The 20,727-nt window shown below is 45.8% G+C and overlaps 1 protein-coding gene across 2 annotated transcripts; it reads right to left on the bottom strand.

Moving 5' to 3' along the window:
- Positions 1-41: 41 nt before the first annotated feature.
- On the bottom strand, positions 42-19,234 carry ACTR8 (actin related protein 8). Of its 2 annotated transcripts, none has more exons than XM_078874984.1 (13): positions 19,059-19,234; positions 17,402-17,572; positions 15,875-15,985; positions 14,544-14,648; positions 13,024-13,197; positions 9,737-9,830; positions 7,190-7,322; positions 5,916-6,069; positions 5,389-5,484; positions 4,785-4,925; positions 3,031-3,301; positions 1,863-2,050; positions 42-1,178 (listed from the first exon to the last, which is right to left on the bottom strand). In XM_078874984.1, exons 1-13 carry the CDS (start codon positions 19,182-19,184, stop codon positions 1,035-1,037), a joined length of 1,908 nt encoding a protein of 635 aa, XP_078731110.1. In that variant the 5' UTR covers positions 19,185-19,234; the 3' UTR covers positions 42-1,034. The 2 variants fall into 2 exon arrangements, with proteins under 2 accessions (XP_078731110.1, XP_078731111.1); XM_078874985.1 differs by having other exon boundaries at positions 1,887-2,050.
- Between the last annotated feature and the right edge of the window lie 1,493 nt (positions 19,235-20,727).

Below are 20,727 nucleotides of genomic sequence, written 5' to 3'. Positions count from 1 at the left end.
AAGAATAGGTCTGTCGAGAAGACAGCGTTCTTCACCTGAGGACGGCTGCTTGCGTTGTGGCCGAAACGTCGTGAGAATTATTTTATTATGTTTTATTTTTATTATTTTATTATTTCCATTCTACGTGACTTTACCAAAAGAACCAAGAAGATGAATCCCTGCAGTCACGAAAGCTTTAAATCGAAAATATATATATACAACTTTTCATGTTTACACCGAAACACTTGTACACTGTAGACATTTACTTTTAATCAAAATTTTTTAAGCCAATCATACAACTTTAATTCATATATACATTTTATATCCTTTACATAACATACTTTAAACAAATGACACGTTTATTGCATTTCCAAGCCTATGACCCCTCCTATAAAACTGCACGGAACAATCAACTTAGCGTAACATTCCAGGGTTTTACCTCTATCTCTTTCACACCCATACATCCGAACCTTGCCGGGGCTTTGCCGAGCTGGCACGGCTCAGGAGGGCACGGGTTGTTTTTCCACTGCAGAAGCAGAGCCGTGCCGCTGACCTGGCATGCAATGCACGAATATCAAGATGCATGTGGATGACGCAGTCACACAAACGGCTATGCTGATAAACAAGGCAAAGATCAGCTGTATAGCCTTAGACTGTTGGGGCAAGTGCTGTTAGCGAGCACCTATAATAAACACACACACTTCAGCCCCCCCAAGGTTTCAAATTTCTCGATGTAATTTTGTTCATCCTCTTCATGTATGATGGAGTCACACGCAACGAGGGTCATTAGCCTCGCACCCCTCTCCACGAGCCAGATTCAGAGGCCAGCGTATCACGGTTTGGTTCCAACTCGGCATGGCAGTCAATGGAAAACCACCCCGTACCATGAGGGCCCCCCCCCCCCCCCCGCACTGGCTCGGCACGCGTACGTGGCAATGGAAAAGGTGCAACACAGTTCCCGATCCGTAAACTTGGGTAATCAAGTCTCCTCTGCGGTTCCAATGCAACAGCGGCTTCGGGCAGCTTCGGGGCAACAGCGGCGTTGGGCTTGGGAGTCACCAAACGAACGGCGCTCGCTCGCGCAGCATTCTAACTCCGAATCGCTCCCACTCGCGTCGGTGAATCCACAGCTCCTGCGCCGTGTCGAGGCAGGCCAGCACCACGCCGCCCTTCCACGCGGTCAGCCGCGGGTCCGTGTCCTGTCAAAGAAACGGAAACCATACGCGCGGCTTTATTAGCTGGCGGCGGTGGAGAAATTATTAAAATGTTTGTTGGCGGCGTTGGGGGACCTACGGCCTACGAGCAGCATATCCTTGCATGCGGCCGACTGGCGACGCCAACTGCTTATAACGAGCGTGGCGTGTGACGGCACCCTTTTAAAATGAATCGGCAAGTGTTTGTCAACCCTTTGATAAATGTGCCTCGTCTGTAGAGTACGTCTCTTTAGGCAACACAGATTTTTAATAAGATTTCCTTCACATTGAATCATCTCGACAGCCCTGCAGTGTAACAATCCACCTTCACACAAGCCAATTGCAGTTGGTGATTCGTCCTGGCTGACGACTGCTAAAGAAACAGTCTGGTTTCTCTCCGCCCCAATGACAGTGGCCCGCTCTCAACCGTATCGGGCATGACGTTCATGAAACAAGTGGACTACCCCACTCAGGCACCACCCTGGATGCCAGAGAATGGCTTACAAAATGAAAAATACAATTGCAGCTTTTTTCGTTTGGATTATTTAGAAAGTTTTTTTTAAACGATATATGAAAAATTAAGACCGCTACAGGCCGGCCCAGCTGGTGGGTTGTGTAAAAAAATATTTTTTTTATTAACGTGAATGGAGAGGTGTGCGAAAGAACGTTTACTGGACAACAGCCACTAACATTTGTCTGGAACATTTGGTGCACCTTTGGTCGCGTGATGACCTCCACGGTTTCCACAAGGCGGCGGAAAGAGGGTGGCATCTTGTTGATGATGCGATGCTGGAGGAATTCCTGGGCTCCCGGGAAGAGAAGTCCCCCACCCACCACCAGGATACTGCTGTACATCTTCCTCTTGGTTTCCTCCGAGGCTAAGGAAGGTTAACGGGAACACAGGAAGTTTAATGGCTTCTCTTACATGTTACTGTCGAAGTTGGTGAGTGAGCCATTGGACGGCTTGAGGAGTGACCTGAGTATCTGAAATGCTGAAGCACATCGCTATAACAAACTTGGTAATGGCATTAAGCTACATGGTAAATTACATAGGGATTCATATTCTTGGTTCTTTCGGTAAAGTCACGTAGAAGGAAAATAATAAAAATATAAAACAATAAAATTCTAACGACGTTTCGACTGCAACACAAGCAATCATCATCAGGTGTGAAATCCACAGCAATCATCATCAGGTGTGAAATTCACAGCAATAAAATTTGAAAAAAGTGGCGGTTTATTTTATTATTTCCCTTCTACGTGACTTTACCGAAAGAACCAAGAATATGAATCCCTGTAGTCACGAAAGCTTTAAATCAAAATACATAGGAATTGTCCGAAGGGTTTTGTAGCTTTTGTGAATGTGTGGTGTCCTCAGCTTCAACAAGAACCGGAATGCCAATGTGGAGCTTGGAAACAACTGCTTAAAGGTCACATAAGCTAGTTTTGTAAAATTATACACGGTACCCTTTTATACAGTTGTACAAAAGAAATTCAACACTCCAGCCAGCAGAGGCGTTCTTATCGTTCGGTGGATAAAACCTACGTTGGCCTTTAAGAGCCCAAACGCATCATCCGCATTACACTACATCGTTAAATGTCGGCACAGATTAAATAACGAGTCCTCAACTTTTAAATTTCACAAGCCCCCAGCTGGCAAAATAACGTGACGGATATGACGGTGCGACAAGGAATGACGCTGAACAGAAAATGATGCGAGTGCGACCCAAGCAGTAAAGCTAGGAATGGGCCACACACGGTCGGAAGCCGGTGGGGGAGGAAGACTTCATTCATTCATTGGGGCCCCATCGCCGCTCTCGAGCTGAGGTGATGGAACGTGAGAAGAAAGGCTTCTACTTACAACAGCAGTCAATGCTGTGCAGCACAGCCTTGTCCAGGCCCAGGGCTTTTCCCTCGAAGTGCGGCGAGGCCAGCTTGAGCTTGCGGGAGAGCAGAGAGGGGGCGCCCGGCTGGTTCAAGTGGTGCGTCTCTACCGCACCCCTTGACGGCCCTTGATCACCATCGGGCGCGCGCCCGGCACCTTCCGACGCCTCCGCAGGTGCCCCCGCTCCTTCCGAATCGGCGGCACTGTGCTTGGCCAGCGCTTTCCTCTCCGCCACCGCTTTGGCGGCCTTTAACAACCGCAGCAAAAAAAGTAATTGAGCCGCGAGGGGTTTCGTTGTGAACGGTTCAATTAGAAAACACCGACCTAACATCCGGGGTAAGCTGTTGCACTGCAAAGGTGGTGGATCGCACGAGTGTTTGCGAAAACACTCCTCCCCGTAGGCCAGAGGTCGCAACCGGGTACCCGATACCGTACCCTACCTGATATCCGGCTACCCGTACCCGGCCGGGTACGGGTAGCCGTTTGCGATCCTGGTGCGGCCGGGTACGGGTACGGGTAGGCCGTGAGTCACTGGTGAGTAACCGTTTGTCACTCATTTCGGGTAGGGTACGGGTACGGGTAGGGAACGGGTAGCCGTACCCGGCCGGGTACGGGTACGGGTACCCATTTGCGACCCTGGTGCGGCCGGGTACGGGTACGGGGAAGGAATCAAAACCCGTTTGCGACCTCTGCCGTAGGCGTCTAGGTGCTATTCTCTAGTTCACCAGCAGATGGCTTGACTGCAAAGTGTAGACCGACATCATCTGTCCCTTCTGTGTGGGATGGTGTCGCCCCCTCGCGCGCGCACGGGTTTCCTCCCACGTGTATAAACACGAAACTATTGGCTGAAAACATCTTAATATATAGAGGACTGCAGAGGTTGGTCAACTGTTGGAGACGCCTCACTGCCTGACCGCCTTCCAGCTTGTCTATTTTCCTTGGCGATTGTAAAATGCCAGAGGTGGGACAAAGTCATTGTTATGCAAGTCCAAGTCGAGTCGCAAGTCATCAAATTCATGACTCGAGTCTGACTCGAGTCCAAGTCACATGAGTCGAGTCCACATCTCATAGGTGGGACAAAGTCATTGTTATGCAAGTCCAAGTCGAGTCGCAAGTCATCAAATTCATGACTCGAGTCTGACTCGAGTCCAAGTCACATGACTCGAGTCCACACCTCTGTAAAATGCTATATTAAACTAAAACATTATTTAAGTAAAATCCAACACAACCAAAACTCAATAACACATACTCGACACAGCTGTCACTGGGGGTCCCCTTTGTATTGATTGCACCAGGGAAATGGAATGGTTGAGATGAGGTGTGATGAAAGGCACTTTGTGTTGCAGAGGCATTAAAGTGCCCTATAAATGCAAATCCTTGACCTAAAACATCAAAGACTGGAGGAAAGGTCATGTGGCTTAGTTCCCCCCCAGCCCCTCCCCCAGCCACCCCCCCTCCCCCACTTCATTCCTCTGTGCAACAAAACATACTCAAGAGCAGAAATAGCCCGACTCTCAGATGGACAAATTAAATGTATAAGATTGATTAGTACTTTTTTTAACAAACGAAAAATATGAATTCAAAGCTTAAGTGGTTTACCTCTTAATCACGTGGTAGTTTGCAGTCCCAGTTTACATCCCTGAACCATTGGTGGAGACTCGACATTACGATGGCAGGGCCAAGCACAGACCATACTGAAATGTACATTTGAGTGCACAGAATACACACACCTGCTCCTGCTTGCTTTGGGTGGCCAAGAGGTAGTGTTCATCATATGGGTCCTCTGGGTCACCCTGTGACCTCTGCTGGGTCAAGGTCATCCTCTGACCCACGATCCCAAACACGGCCGGATAGAACATGGACATCGGTGCCTGCAAGCGCGCACACACATTGCGAAGGCAACAAGAAACCTCGTGTTCAGGCTGCCAATAATCACTTGACGAGTTTGCATTACTGCATTAGAATTGGAGACGCCCGTGTAATGTAGCGTAGTTTTCCTATGACCAAATCATCGAGCATGTTCCCAGATCTTGGCAGACCTAGGAAGCTAAGCTTGGATGAGTCTGCGGCGAGTGGGTGGATGGGCGGCCATCAAGCGTAACAGGTGTTACAGGCTGCGGGGCTACATTAGTGAGCGACCAGAGGGGGCAGTGCAGCACAATCCATTGTCATTTTCCCTCCACGCTCCTAGAGCGATGGATCTCAGCCTCGAGTACTCGCGCTGACCAGCGTGGTGAAGTGCGGTCAAATAACCCCATGACCGCGCAGAGTGCGGAGAGACCCTCATCCGGCAGTGAATTGACAAGGCGGCCGTGCGTGTGTGGGGCAGTTCACCTGGAGCTTCTCGTCACCCAGTTTGAACTGATAAAGCAGTGCCACGGAGTCCGGCTGCTTCACCTGGAACTCATGGTCTTGAAAACCTGAGATATCCTACAAAAATTGCACAAACATTTCACGTGAAACTTTCCTGTTGTTGTCCTTCCCTCGCACCTCCGATTAGCACGGTTGTCTACGCACGGTGCGGAAGAAATTCAATGAACATACATATACACTGTATTGATTTAAGAAAGGAAGTGGCCTTGGGCAGGACATGTGACAAGAAGGAATTATGGCCAATGGTCAAGACGAATGATGCAGTGTCAGCCAAAGGCGGGTCACACGGGTCATAGGACCTCCACCAGAGAGATGGAACGCAGAAATCAGCTTGTGCGCAGGAGCAAGATAATCGATCCACCGCAAGACCACGAGAGACAGCGACGGCTTCGGGACACCTTCATCCAGCCGTGGATAGACCATGGCTTTTGATGATGATATGACACTCAACGATATATGCAGGAACCCCAGCAGTTGAGTGTCCACACCTGGTCCAGGTGACAGAAGTTCTCCTTGAGCTGCTGCAGCAGCAATGCATTCATGCGGTTCGTGAGTTGGCACTCTCTGTAGGGGAATCCCGATCGCTGCATCAGCAAATAAAAGCAACGCGTCACGTCTGAGCCTCCGTATTCCAAGAAGAGCCTGCGTTGGGTCAGACATACACACACGTACACAACGATGTTAGCCTGGAGAAGCTAACAACACATGCAAAATAAACGATGCTTAAAGTATATTCTTGGTTCTTTCGGTAAAGTCACGTAGAAATGAAAAAAACTATAAAATAATAAAAAGTATTTAATTGTTTTTCCCTTCTACAATAAAATAATACAAAATATTTTATTGTTTTTCCCTTCTACGTGACCTTACCGAAAGAACCAAGAATATGAATCCCTGCAGTCACAAAAGCTTTAAATCGAAATTTTGCTTAAAGTAATTAACTATGTATATGCACGAGAGGATGCCAATAGTTCTGTAACTGTTTAATCAATTTTGCCTTCTTTTTGGAACAGAATAATGATCGATGCATCATTCTTTGAAGATCAGCATTTCAAATGTTCGTATGATCATTTTCTAAAAGCTAAAAAAATATAGTTTTTATTTTTACCAAGTAAGACCCACTGAGCTATACTGCTCTTTTAAGAAGCGATCTGGCCACAAATGATAGCTCAACGAAGTGGCTTGTGCGGAAATGTATAGCCGCCAAATACTCTAAAAGCATGTTTCTAAATGTGGAGTGGAAAACCGAAGGACCCGGAAAAAAATCCACGCGACCACGGGGAGCGAGAACACACGCAAACTCCAAATATACAGACGTCAGGGTCGGGATCGAACCCACCGCTGTGCACCTACGTCATTGGAACGGGAAAGGGTTAACAGCTTCCTGATTTAATGAAGTCCACACTGAATTTTTATTTAAACTTTCGTGACTGCAGTGATTCATCTTCTTGGTTCTTTCGGTAAAGTCACGTAGAATGAAAATAATAAAATAATAAAAATAAAACATTATAAAATAATTCTCACGACGTTTCGGCCACAACGCAAGCAGCCGTCCTCATGTGAAGAACAGGGCTGTCTTGACAGACCTGTTCGACAGACCTGTTCTTCACCTGAGGACGGCTGCTTGCGTTGTGGCCGAAACGTCGTGAGAATTATTTAATAATGTTTTATTTTTATTATTTTATTATTTCCATTCTACGTGACTTTACCGAAAGAACCAAGAAGTTGAAGCCCACACTGGTGAGGGAAAGAGCGCCGTGGCCACCTGGTGTGTCGGTGAGATATGCCATCCTCCACACAGCATATGCTGGTCTTCTGATCGCCGATATCGACCACGCACGCACAGCTCAGTCCGCAGCCGAAGGAGGCACACACAGACTCCTGGTGGACCATGGCGCCTGCATGCAGACAGCAAGTCCACACACCGAGACGGGGAACACTTTCCTTACACATTCTCAGTGTGAATGCGTGTTGAACTTCTTTCGCACTGTACGTAGCCAACCGCGCTAATCGGAGGTGTGGGGGAAAGGACAACAAACTAAACAAAAAAAAATCAGTTCTAAAGAAATTACTTTCAATCTAGATTTAAAAGTGGCTTCTTAGTCTTCATCTCTCGCTCTCATTCCCTCATTTTAGCAAGCCGAAGGCGTGTAGATTTCCTGCTCGAGGGCCCTGAATTTGTATTGGAGTGTTGGTTACAGCCCTAATCTGTTTACAGTGTTGGAAGTTCCATATTACTATGACAGGGGCGAGACTCTCCAGAGGATAACCACCGTTGACTTCCCCACAAAGTGGTATATACATTTTATCGGTGCCAGAGAGATGATGGATTGAGTCGACCCCCAACCCCAAACATTCCGGTTGCGAGCCGTACGCTCAACCGCTCAGCCACCTGGCCAGTGCGTGAGCAATTAACCAGTAACCCCATTACATACAACTGTGCTTCACACGGATTCACGAGAGTTAATACGTGTTCACGTTGAATGATCAGGTGAATGATTACTATTTTATTCATAACTTCATCAACGGTATTAACTTCTATGCACAGTGCTATGCTGCGCCTAGGCACCGTCTGATACGCTTCCATGACATTGATCATCTCCTCTACATCCTTAGTTATTGCCCAGGTTGCGTAGCTGGAGAGCAGAGGCCGGGAACCTTTTCCTTACTGAGAGTCAAATACAGTCATACCTCGGTATACGACCGCTTTGGAATACGTCGAATTTGGTATACGTCGTGTTTTGACGAGAAAAAAATGTCTTGGGATACGACGTCTTGCTTGGGATACGACGCGCTTGCTAGAACTTGTATGGGTCGGCATGAGTCACCGCGTACCCACGTAGACCCCGTTCACGACTCCTCCCCTTCCTCACCATCCTCGTAGGCTATCAACTCCAAGGTAAAGTGATGTAAAAAATAATCTTCTATTTATTTTTATTTATTTATGCATTTATTTAAATTTATTTATGCATTTTAGTAATAAGTGGTGTCTAAATTATTTTATACAACCCCATTAATGTATAATATGCCATATAAAATATAATTTCTTATACTCTGGAACGGATTATTTCCTTTCCCTTTATTTCTTATGGGAAAAATTCGATTGGTATACGTCATTTTCGGTATAAGTCCTACCTTCTGGAACGAATTAACGACGTATACCAAGGTACCACTGTATGGCTAACACATCTCAATGTTATCCAATAACAACCATGTGATGCCCACGCCTGCCTTTGCTCTCACAAGATGATTGTTCCACAAGAGCATAATATTCGGTGCAGCGGTTATCACTGAACAACAAAAGGAACGTGCGCGTCACCCGCGAAGTAAGACCGCTTGTCGTGATTTCGCCATCGTTCCTTGCGACAGAAGTGGCCAAGTACGCTACAATTAGAAACAGCGTTGTTGCTGGGTGGAAAATATTTCCCCCTAGTATCCGACCAGTGCATCTGATGGACAGAATATTGTTGACGGGTCATTTAGAGGTAGTAAAGCCACATGTGGCCGAGGGTCGTACGATATGAATTTGCGGTTCAGATGTGGTCTGTAGGCCACGGGTTCTCCAGCCATACATCAGGCTAATGTACGCAAACACTTTTCTCAACTAGCTGAGGCCATATCTCAAAAAAATTGGCTTAATCTCAGTAAAGTCACGTAGAAGGGAAATAATAAAATAATAAAAATAAAACATAATAAAATAATTCTCACGACGTTTCGGCCACAACGCAAGCAGCCGTCCTCAGGTGATGGTGTTTCATTCTTCACCTGAGGACGGCTGCTTGCGTTGTGGCCGAAACGTCATGAGAATTATTTTATTATGTTAAATTTGTATTATCTTATTATTTCCGTTCTACGTGACTTTACCGAAAGAACCAAGAAGATTAATCCCTGCAGTCACGAAAGCTTTAAATCGAAATTTAATCTCAGTATTTAATTGCCAGATTAGGAAATGTCACTCCACGTGGATCTACTTTTTTGTAAACAAAGCAAATAACAAGGAGGACCCTGCAATATTGGGATATTAGCCAATTCCTTTCACGAGTTTTGTGCATATGGGATGATACCAGAGTATCCTGAGAAAGCCCACACATACAAGGGATGCACTAAAAGCTCCGTACAGATAGATTTAAAATTCAAGCCTACAACAGCCAGTATTTCTAATTTCCCATCCAAGTAAGAATCATGCTCAATCCTCCTCAAACTTCCGAAATCTGACCAGATTTGGGGCATTGAAGGCGATTTGCTTGTCGGCATGTGAATAGGTGGATTTTGCAATGTGCAAAGTCGTAACTTTCAATAAATACAATTTTACCTGCAAAGCCCATTCCTGTCAGCAGCATGTTCATCAATTCCTTTACATGCTGTCGGTTGTAGATGTCAGGAATAAGCAGGATGCACCTGTAATACTGAGACAGCAGAAAGACACGGGTCTTGCATTGGATCCAGAAAACTGTTTTAAAATATGGGTAAGATGTATGGTTTTTACAAATGCTTTTTCATGCCACTTTTGGTAGAAGGACCTCAACTCAAGAACTCGCGAGAGCTCCACTTATGGGTATTTGGCCTACTCTGCCAGGCTGGTCAGACATCTTGGAAGACCTGAGAATACCCAAACTTTATATTCTCAGGTTTTTTCGGTAAAGTCACGTAGGTAAAACATTAAAAGTAATGAAAGTAAAATAAAACAAAACAAAAATAAAAATAAAATTCACGACGTTTCGGAGGCAACACAAGTCTCCGTCATCAGGTGGGACCGTCACAGCCAGATTAGCTGCATCAAGTGAAGCAATGATTCAAAATGTAATCCCTTATAAGCAAGTTGAAGGGGGGGAGGAGAGGGGGGGGGAGTTCATCAGAATGTGGTAGCCAATGAATGGAACGTATCGGGAGGGAGGGGGGTGGGAGGGGGAGGGAGCCAACAAAACATTTGGCGACGGCTTGGACGCGGCTGCTGCGCACGCCAACACAATGGGCAGAAAGGGGGGAGGGGAGGTCTGATACACATGATAGAACAAAGGAACGAAAATGCCCATGTTTATACCAATGCAGGCTGAAAAATGAAGAGAGTACTGTTAAAAATAACTGGGGATGTTAACACTCGGTGAAGTAAATTAAAATAGTGCCTGTCAGATAAGATGGTCCAAAAAGTGTAATTAAGTCTTTTTTGCGTGGTTAATAACATCTTTCCAGTGATTACTGAGTTTGTACCCATCATCACGGTTGAAATTATGTCTGTGTTTGTATATTTGTATGGCTTCGTGTACAAACCTTTGATGGTAGCCAGGAGGCTTGCAGAGAACCTTGGTCTCGGAAAAGACAATATCATGAGAGCCCGCCGAGTTGTAGCAATGATCGGCAACGGCCGAAGAATCAGTTCTGCCGTGTTTCAGATCTGACTTGTGCTCGCGGACACGATCAGCAACATGACGTTTTGTTTCTCCAATGTAGCAATCACCACAAATGCAACTCAATTTGTAGACTCCAGGATACTGTAAGTCAGGAACGACATCCTTCACAGATGGAATCAGATCACGGATTTTATGCACTGTGCTGAATCGGACTTGGATCTTATGTTTGTTTAGAATTTTGGAGATCTTTTTGGTCACGCCTGCTATGTATGGTAACGTGATAGTTTTGGTCGGAGTTTCATGTGGTTGTTTCTGTGTGGTGGGAGAGACAGCTTGGCGGATAGTACGGTCAGAGTATCCGTTCATCCTGAGGGCCCGATGTACATGTCTTAATTCATCAGTCAGGTGGTGTTGGTCAGAAATGCCATGGGCTCTGTGGTATAGCGTTTTGATGAGAGAATTCTTTTGAGATGGGTGGTGGTGGGAATCCGGTTTCAGGTAGGAATCTGTGTGGGTGGCTTTCCTGTAGACAGAATGTCCCAAGGATCCGTCAAGCCTCCTCTTAAACAGAATATCCAAGAATGGTAGTTTACCGTCTTTCTCCACTTCCATGGTGAATCTGATAGATGGGTGTCTAGAATTGATGTGGTCCAAGAAGTGGTTCAATGCTGGGAGGCCATGTGGCCAGATGACGAAAGTGTCATCCACATATCTCTTCCACAGGGAAGGACGCAGGGTGGATGTCTGGATGGCGTCTGATTCAAACTTTTCCATGAAAATGTTGGCTATAACTGGTGACAAGGGGGAGCCCATAGGGGTACCCTCATTCTGTTTGTAGAAGGTGCCATTCCAGGTAAAATAGGTGTTGGTGAGGCAATGCCTAACCAGCGCAGGTACATCAGAATTCAATCCCTGTTGGACTAAGTCCTCAATTATTGTTAGGGTGTCCGGTACTGGGACTTTGGTAAACAAAGATACTACATCAAAGCTGACGAGAATGTCATCAGGAGATAGTACCATGTCCTTAACCATAGAGACTAATTGGGTTGAGTTGAGTACTGCCGAAGAGGTCTTGCCTGTGAAGGGGAGCAGAGTATCTGATAGAAAACGGGCTAGTTTGTACGTCGGAGAGTTTATCGTCGACACGATGGGTCGTAGCGGGGTGCCTTCTTTATGGATTTTAGGAAGACCATAGAGTCTGGGAGGTCTTGCCGCCGATGGTTTTAGAGAGGGACGTTTGCTTGGTTCGATTAGGGAAGTCGAACTCATGATGATACTGTTGGTTTTTGTCGTTAGGCTTTTAGTGGGATCGTTTTTAATTTTGGAGTAACTCCCATCATTAAGAAGGTCCAGGATTTTGTTGTTGTATGAATCTTTATCCATGATGACCGTGGCATTGCCCTTGTCTGCCGAGAGGATGACTATATCATCTCTCTTTTTTAAATTCGCGAGTTCAGAGCGTTCGTTTTTGCTGATGTTACTAGTGGGTTTCTTAGCATTCTTGAGAATAGTAGCTATTTCAGCTCTTGCTACATCAGCATGGATGTGTCCTATGCCTCTGAGGGCTACATCAATCTGAGAAATCATATCCTCTACTGGTATATATTTAGGGGTGACGGCGAAATTTAGTCCTTTGGCCAGTACCGTTTTTAGATTGTCAGAGATTGGAATGTTACTCTGATTAATCACGGTCTTGTTAACATCCAGCTTTGCGATGTGTGGCTCTGGTTTCTTTTTAGATAGGAGGTTGAATTTAGAAATCAGGTTAGCTTTGCATTTGGCTGACATTGAGTCAGCAGAAGCAGAAGTCATGTTATCAACGTGGTTCCAATCAGAAGGTGACATTTTTTGTGTTAACATTAGATGTGTTTGTAAGAGAGTCTTGTCTAAATTATCGAGTTCAGATCGGAGTAACCTTATTCTCTCCGAGATTAGTGATAGGCTAGCTTTAAATAAGATCTGTTTGGAGTTCGGTGAGGACACAGCAGCGGATGTGAGTGTGAAAGCGATGGGTATTACCTTGTTATCGCGGCATCCCCACTGCACGCAACAGGCCGATTACCTGTGGTGTCCCCCATTTACACTGCTGGGTGGACAGAGGTGGCGGGGAGGAATTTAAGGGAACTTGCCAATTGTTTAACTACTACACCAGGAGATAAAAGCATTACACCATGGCAGCATCCTTCAAAACGCAAAATGTGGAGAAATGCATCAACAAAGTGGGGCATGATGCAGGGTGTAAGGAGCGTACCTTGACATCACTTGAAGAGATGTCGAGGTACCGGTGGATGGCCTGCATCCAGATGGCCTCCAGATCGGCCAGCACGGCCGACAGAGACCCTCCAGGTCCACCGTGTACGTTCAGCCGCCCACGCCGCATGGGCCAGTGCAAATCGTAGCCTTCGGCCTTGTTCACATGCAGTGCCTGGCATGGCAGACAGGATTGACGTACCGTTTCAATATCTTGCTTCCAACCCGTTAAGCATCTGCCATTGCATTTTTATTTATTCACATCACCTGTCAGAAAGCAATTTGAGCCGATTTAATTTACGTGACAGGAAACTGTATTTTATACCTCCGATTAGCACGGTTGGGTACGTACGGTGCAACAGAAGTTCAACATGCAAACATATTGATGAATACACTGCTGTATTTCTTCTTAGTCTTATAATACAGTTGTTCTGCTCTGAATTTTGTTTCATGTTTTATTCATTTCTGTCATTTTGGTGAACCAGGCCACCCTTAAAAATGACACTAACCTGGTCTCTCGTGTTCTCACCTGCTTGAACAAAACAAGTGAATCAACTCTTCTTGGTTCTTTTCGTAAAGTCACGTAGAAGGAAAATAATAAAAATAAAACATAATAAAATAATTCTCACGACGTTTCGGCCACAACGCAAGCAGCCAGCCGTCTTCAGGTGGAGAACAGGTCTGTCGAGAAGGCAGAGGAGCGAAAAGGCAGAGACTCTGCCTTCTCGACAGACCTGTTCTCCACCTGAAGACGGCTGCTTGCGTTGTGGCCGAAACGTCGTGAGAATTATTTTATTATGTTTTATTTTTATTATTTTATTATTTTCCTTCTACGTGACTTTACCGAAAGAACCAAGAAGATGAATCCCTGCAGTCACAAAAGCTTTAAATCGAAAAGTGAATCAACTCTTGGATGAATGCCTCCCCATGCTGTGTCAGTCATCACTGTTGTTTGACAACATTTAGCGGATCAATTAATTATCACTTGCCAGTGATAGTCATCGTCAAGATTCTTATTGAGACACAAAGCAGTGTACTAACAGTGTACAGATAGTCCCCGTGTTACGATGGTCCGACTTATGATATTTAGATCTTACGATGGCGATAGCGATACTACAAAATTGGAAAATATTTTTAATTTCGCTTGGCAGGCAAACGTTCAATGTATGTTAAAAGTTTATACCAGATAAGATTGTTTCCTGAAAAAACTTTATTAAATTGCAGTTCATATAGATAGGCTAATAATTGACCTTGGTTTTTTTACTTTACATTTTACTGTGCAATACAGTATTGTAATTAATATAGTTTATACTGTACGGTACAGTAAATTGCTCTGTTTTGCTAAATTATCACCATTTTTTAAGACTCCTGGGTAGGTTAGGTCATCTTCGACTTACAATATTTTTGACTTACGATGGGGTCGTCGTAACGCATCTCAATCGTAAGTAGAGGACTACCTGTATTCAATAATCGTGTCCAGTTTTACACATTCCTGGTGTCACAATGAGCGAGGTCACTTACCTCGTCCCCAATGAGCAACTCTGGTTTGTGGGATATGTTCGTCCATCTTGTTGAAGAGCTGGATTCCAGGGCTACTGGCTTTGCTCTGCCGTTGTAGGCAGCCAGCTGTGAGATGTATACAGATTCAAAGTTTAACCATTGCACGGCAGCATTCCGTAGTCATGGTTTTATGTTGATGTTAAATTCCCTTTGCACAAAGTATTCTAAAATTGCATTCGGATGGAGCGCGACACTCTATGCGGGGAAAAAAAACATGAAGTGAGAAAAACGATTAATAGGAAGTCTTGAAATGTGGGTATGGCGTAGAATGGAGAACATCAGTTGGATGGAGAGAAAGATCAATTAAGATCATGGGACCTCCTTTGCCAGTACCAAAATATGAGAATAAGTTTTGATTCCTTGTAAAAGGTTTCAGTTCGGTGTTTAAACATCTCAACATCTGTTTTGTTACCAGAAAAAATGGGAAAACTTATTCTCATAAATTAAGATGTTCTAGAGCAGATTCAGGAGAAAAGCCTGATTAGAACGATACAGGAAAGGCAAACAACGTGAATGGGGAAAGAGGCCAAGATGCAGTAAAACTAATTTCTTAATGTCGTGAAGGAAAGGGGCCTGCAACAATGGAACGAAGTTGAAGATCGGACATCATGGAGAGAGTTTGTACCCAAGAACTGCCATTTACCAGTTCCCAAGAGAGACTGTAAACTATGTTATTACGCTCTCTCTTCGCCACTGAATCACAAACTCTGCATCACCATCATGTTCTGCTGCTACAGTAGAAGTGTTCCCCTCAAAGCTGCAACGGATAGCCCTCTCTCTAAATAGGGGTGGCAAAATGTTAACTACTTCACCTGGTATACTACAGGTCGTAGGTTCGATCCCGACCCGACACCTGTATATTTGACGTTTGCATGTTCTCCCTGTGGTCGCGTAGATTTTCCGGCGGGTCCTCTGGTTTTTCACCTCAACATTTAGAATCAGCGTGCGTTGAGAGTATTTGGCTGATATAATACATACGATACGCCACTTTGTTGAGCTATCATATGTGGCCAGGTCGCTTTTAAAAAAAGAGCTAAACAAGTTCAGTGGGCCTTACCCGGTAAATTACAAGTTAGTAGTTAATATTTAGAACAATATGCACAACGTGTGCAGAAAAACTTGAAAAGCAGTTGCACTAAGGTGTTATATAAATTAAAATTGTATTGCGTTGTATAACACAAAGCCCGTTTACACTGTGGTCCTCTGAATTAGGTTGAGTATAAAGCAGTGGGGGGGTACAGCTGTGTGTCACCATCGGGTTAGTGGCAGAGGGCAACGCTCTCGCACTGCACCTGGTCCGGTTGGGTGGGGATTCGGCGAGCCCCGTTGGACATCTTGCGAGACCAGATTGCCTGCTCCACCATCTTAAGTCCATGTTGCCTCTGCTCTTTACTCTCTTGTCTCTGTGAAATATTGCACGACGCATCTTTACTCATGGCTCTTATACAGCTCACCATCAAAACAAAACATTATTACGTACAAAGCTCGCATTATTCACTCATTCACCTATTTTAACAGGTTCATTCATAATAAAGTTTTTTTTTGGGTTAGATGGCGTAAATATAAATGCGTTTATAATCCACCACTACCCGACACAACCAATTAGTTTGGTTTGTCACGGAGACAAAACATGACAATTAGTGACTACTTCAGCACACCGGTGTGTTAGAGAGTAAACCCACATTTACAATTTGAGTACACCGTTTCGATGGTGATTACAACCAGCTTCACTGGGCGATTTGCCAGAAGTTATGAGCTGTGAATCTCTTTTCACAGATGCCCAGTACCCTCTGCTGCCCACAATGCCAGTAACTGACTTCAAAACAATGCAAAAGGTTACTTCATGAACAGGCATGCAAAGATTCATCAACCACAACACATGCATCCAATAATGCTTTGAAGAGTTAATCATTTACTACTTTACTATTTATATAAATTATTTGTCACGAATAAAAAGCACAAGAATGAATATATGGCATATACAATGCAAAGCAGATGTAAAAACAGGCTTTAATAAGAATCAAATTGGAACACCGAATTGTGAAAATTAAAGCAGAGATTCTCAATATCAGACATCACAATCCGCGACTGCTGCCTTTCCGAGATTACCAACATTTTACATGCCTTGGAATATTAAGCCACTGTGCACTGCATCTGCTGGTTTGTAATCAGAGAATGGTGCACCATGAGCATACCTGTCAACCCATACGGTTTACCCATATTCTTGTACAGGGAAATTTAGTTTTCAGGTCGATACGGCGTAGAGCTGTTTCAATTTGGCAAAAAAATATCAGTCGTACTTTTGTCTGTGTTTCTCCCTTGTGATGGGACTTTGTAGAATGAACGTTGAGAGTTACACGGGGTAACCAATAAGGTCTGAATTGGTCTGAATAAGGTAGGCAATGATAAGGGGTTGACAGGTATGCAAGAGGGTGGCCGCACGGACTGGAGTTGTTTAACATTGCATTAAACTCTCGGATGGGATTCTGGGTTGTACCATTTGTGTCGTTTCCCGCACCTCCGATAAGCACGGTTGGCTACGAACGGTGCAAAAGAAGTTCAACATACATACATGCGTTCAGCACGATGTCCGACGTTAGCGCTCCATGTGCTGGGAGCTTCGGTAGGAACTGAACAGAACTGAATTCAGTTCCTGACGAAGGCTCCCAAGCAAGTGCAGCGAAACGTCAGACATCACCCTGAATGAAAAAAAAATACACCCCGAGGGGCTAGCTACAGCTACAATGCAACCGCGAAAACCACGCGTAGCCGCCACACTGCAGGTCGTGCAATAGCACCGACTCAAAAACGTGTCTCACATCCAGGCCATCCCTGAGCAACCAAGGGTCTTCGTAGCAGGGCTGCCCGGCGGATTTGTGCCTCCGTGCGATGCAGTGGGGCAGGCTGATGGGCAGCATGCTGGACGCTCGACCCAGTCGCAAGGTGGTGGAGCCGGGGTGCATGACCACGATGAAGTTGGTGCGGATTTGCTGGTGGAGAACAAGGAGAAAAAATTAACCCGTAAAAACAAAGTTTTTCACTCTAAATCCTTTATATGCGTGGCGGCTAGAGTCCTCTCGTCCTCTGGCTTGAGATGGCTGCCACCTATGGGTCAGATGATTGTCTGCCAGCATTAAGCAATTGGTAATTAAATATTTTTAAAAAATTCCCTAAACAGTGTAAAATTTTGGAAAATGACAGCTCGATTGGATCACGGGAAGTGTGTTAAAATTACGACCGAAAGATTTGCACGGTCGTAAGCAAGCAAGCAAGCGAACTTAATATAAAGGATTTTAAAAAGGCAAAGATACCCCCGTGTAGCCTAAAGTTGGGGCGAGTGTTGTCAATGAGCAGCAAAGCTACGAAGGCCGGCACTGTGGCACCACACGATGAAGGGGGTGGGTGGCCAGCATTACCACGCCACGCACACACAATCACCGTAACATCACTTGCACGTTTATACTCTGTAGCGGCACAAAAGATGAAAGTGTTTGTGCGATGCACTTTGCCTACCAAAGGAATGTGGAATCAACGTTCTCTTCGGTCGGTGATAGGGGAGACTTTTTTAAACTTTCGTGCCTGCAGGAATTACTTCTTTGATTCTTTCGGTAAAGTGACGTAGAGAGAAAAGAGTTATCTCTGCTTGTGTCTGTCTGTGTGTCTGTGTTTTGTCTCTCTCTGAAATTTAGTTCTACCCGATGACGATTGCTTGCGTTGCAATCTAAACGTCGTATTCTATTATTTAACTTGTTTTCTTTCTACGTGACTTTACCCAAAGAACCAAAGAGTAGAAGATATTTATGTGAATTCCGATTATCTAGACTTATGGGATTTTATTCACCATTGAGCGTCAACATGTCAAAGCGATACGTTCAAAGTACCAGACGAACCCTTACCCTTGTGCGTGTTAGGATAATGTGCGAATGGATTTGTCCACGCAGAGTAAGATCAAGCCGTATGAATGGTTTCGTGTGGATCGATCAATGGGGCAAACCTCGATAATTCATTCGTACGTTGCAGTGTTAATCAGGCACGAGGCTCATAGAGCCAGACGATAGCACACCTAAGACTCATCAGGGTGCTGTCCGAGGGATTGTCGGGGTTTGAATGTTAATGAACAAGGCTGATAGATACACACTGAGGCACCCTTTGGATCTTTGTGCGTTCGGTTCAACACCGGATGAGGCTGAATAATGCATCACTGAGATTCTGTTTCCATGTTAATACCTGTGCATGCGGCTCATAGAGGCAGACTAAGGCACTCTTAAGGATTCAGCATTGACGCCCGTATCTAAACTACATTTACAGTCGCATCACGATTTTACATTACAAATTAACCGGGCCAAACAAAAATGAGTTGCTAGGCCACGCGAACCCCACGCCGCTCGCCTAGATTCCCTACCGAGGGAGACGCATCGCTCGCGGCAGGGTGACCAGGCTGAGCCGGCACCGTGCGTAGCGGATGGCAGCGCTCACCTCCGGCACGGACTCGGGGATGGTGGCGGGCACGATGGGCCTCTTGGCGCCTCGCTGCTCCTTCTCTTTGTCCTTTTCACGGTCGTTTTCCTTCCCGTTCTCCTTGTCCTTCTCAATGGGTGTCATCTCGGCCGCGGCGAGAGGTAAGCCACGCGTGTGCGTCGTCTCGGCCTGCGTGCCTGAGTGCGGGGCTCGTCAATAGGGGGCGCACGTGTGCAGCAACACGACAAATAAACATAATAATATATTATAACAATATAATATTATCATAATACTATAATCTTAGGTTTTTTTCGGTAAAGTCACGTAGGTAAAAAATAAAAATTAATACAAGTAAAATAAAAATAAAATAAAAATCACGACGCTTCGGAGGCAACACAAGCTTCCGTCTTCAGGTGGAACCGTCACAGCACGATTGCTGTATCAAGTAAGAGAAATTTCGATTTAAAGCTTTCGTGACTGCAGGGATTCATCTTCTTGGTTCTTTCGGTAAAGTCACGTAAAAGGGAAGTAATAAAATAATAAAAATAATAATAAAACATAATATTTTTATTATTTTATTACTTCCCTTCTACGTGACTTTACCGAAAGAACCAAGAAGAAGTAAGAGAAATTCAAAGAAAACAGTCCTTGTATATATACTGGTTGAGGGTGGTTCCACCAGCCCACAGGGGATTATTGTGTCCGTCCGTCCGTCTTCTTGGTTTCGTCCGTCCGTCGTGAATACAAAAATTGGAGGGGTGGGGCTGGGTGGAGAGAGGAGGGTAGGGAGGGGCTGGGTGGGGAGGGTAGGGCTCGGTGGAGAGGGGAGGGTGGGGAAGGGCTAGGTGGGGAGGGGAGGGTGGGGCTGGGTTGGGGAGGGGCTGGGTGGGGAGGGTGGGGCTGGGAAGGAAGGGGAGGGTGGGGAGGAGCTGGGTGGGGAGGGTGGGGAGGGGCTCGGTGGGTGGGGAAGGTGGGGAGGGGCTGGGTGGGTGGGGAGAGTGGGGAGGGGCTGGGTGGGGGATGGGAGGGGTGGGGCTGGGTGAGGAGGGGCTGGTCACCCCGTGGTGCTCTTATAAAACTCAACGTTTAACCTACTCACGCCGGCTTGTGCCCGCCCTCACAGTCGGGCATACTTGCGGAATACACCACGCCGCCGTTGACCTTGGTCATTAACCGAGCAAGCCAACGTTCATACCAGCTCCCTCCACAGGAAAGTGTCATATGATCATAGGTTTCCCCCTCTTTTCTGGCAACAAAACAGGTGTTAAGATGTTAAAACACCAAACTGAAACCTTTTTACAAGGAATCATGTGTGCATTAACCACATTGCTTGTGGCCAGAATGCAAACAGAAAACGTACTCTGGTAATAAATGTGGGGGGAGAAGTTATAGCGGGGAGACAGGAAGACATTTGGAGCAGTCGGGGGGAGTGAAGAAGGGAGACCACGTTGGGTGGTCGCCGTGCCTCAGCCTGGTGGCTGAGGGGCTCATGACGGCGCCAGCCAGCGGGGTGGAAGAGAGAGTTGGGGATAGAGACAGGGAGAGGCCACGCAGGGCGGAGGTTGGAGAGTGGCGAGATCGCCACAGAGGCCACGCAGGGCGGAGGTTGGAGAGTGGCGAGATCGCCACACACAGTAAGACTCGGCACCGTCGGCCAGCGGTGACCGAGCACGGAGGAACGAGGAGC

The sequence above is a fragment of the Lampetra fluviatilis genome, chromosome 40 (genome assembly GCF_964198595.1).
Source record: "Lampetra fluviatilis chromosome 40, kcLamFluv1.1, whole genome shotgun sequence".
Taxonomy (NCBI): domain Eukaryota; kingdom Metazoa; phylum Chordata; class Hyperoartia; order Petromyzontiformes; family Petromyzontidae; genus Lampetra; species Lampetra fluviatilis.
Note: the sequence above shows the minus strand (reverse complement) of the source record. Positions and strands in the feature narration are given on the sequence as shown.

Excerpts from the sequence above, each read along its gene's own strand:
- ACTR8 (XM_078874984.1), bottom strand. The coding sequence starts at position 19,184 with ATGACACCCATTGAGAAGGACAAGGAGAACGGGAAGGAAAACGACCGT. Across the intron at positions 5,485-5,915 it reads ACTTCTGTCACCTGGACCAG|GATATCTCAGGTTTTCAAGA; the intron begins GTGTGGACACTC and ends CAATTTTTGTAG. Across the intron at positions 4,926-5,388 it reads TGGGTGACGAGAAGCTCCAG|GCACCGATGTCCATGTTCTA; the intron begins GTGAACTGCCCC and ends GCGCGCTTGCAG.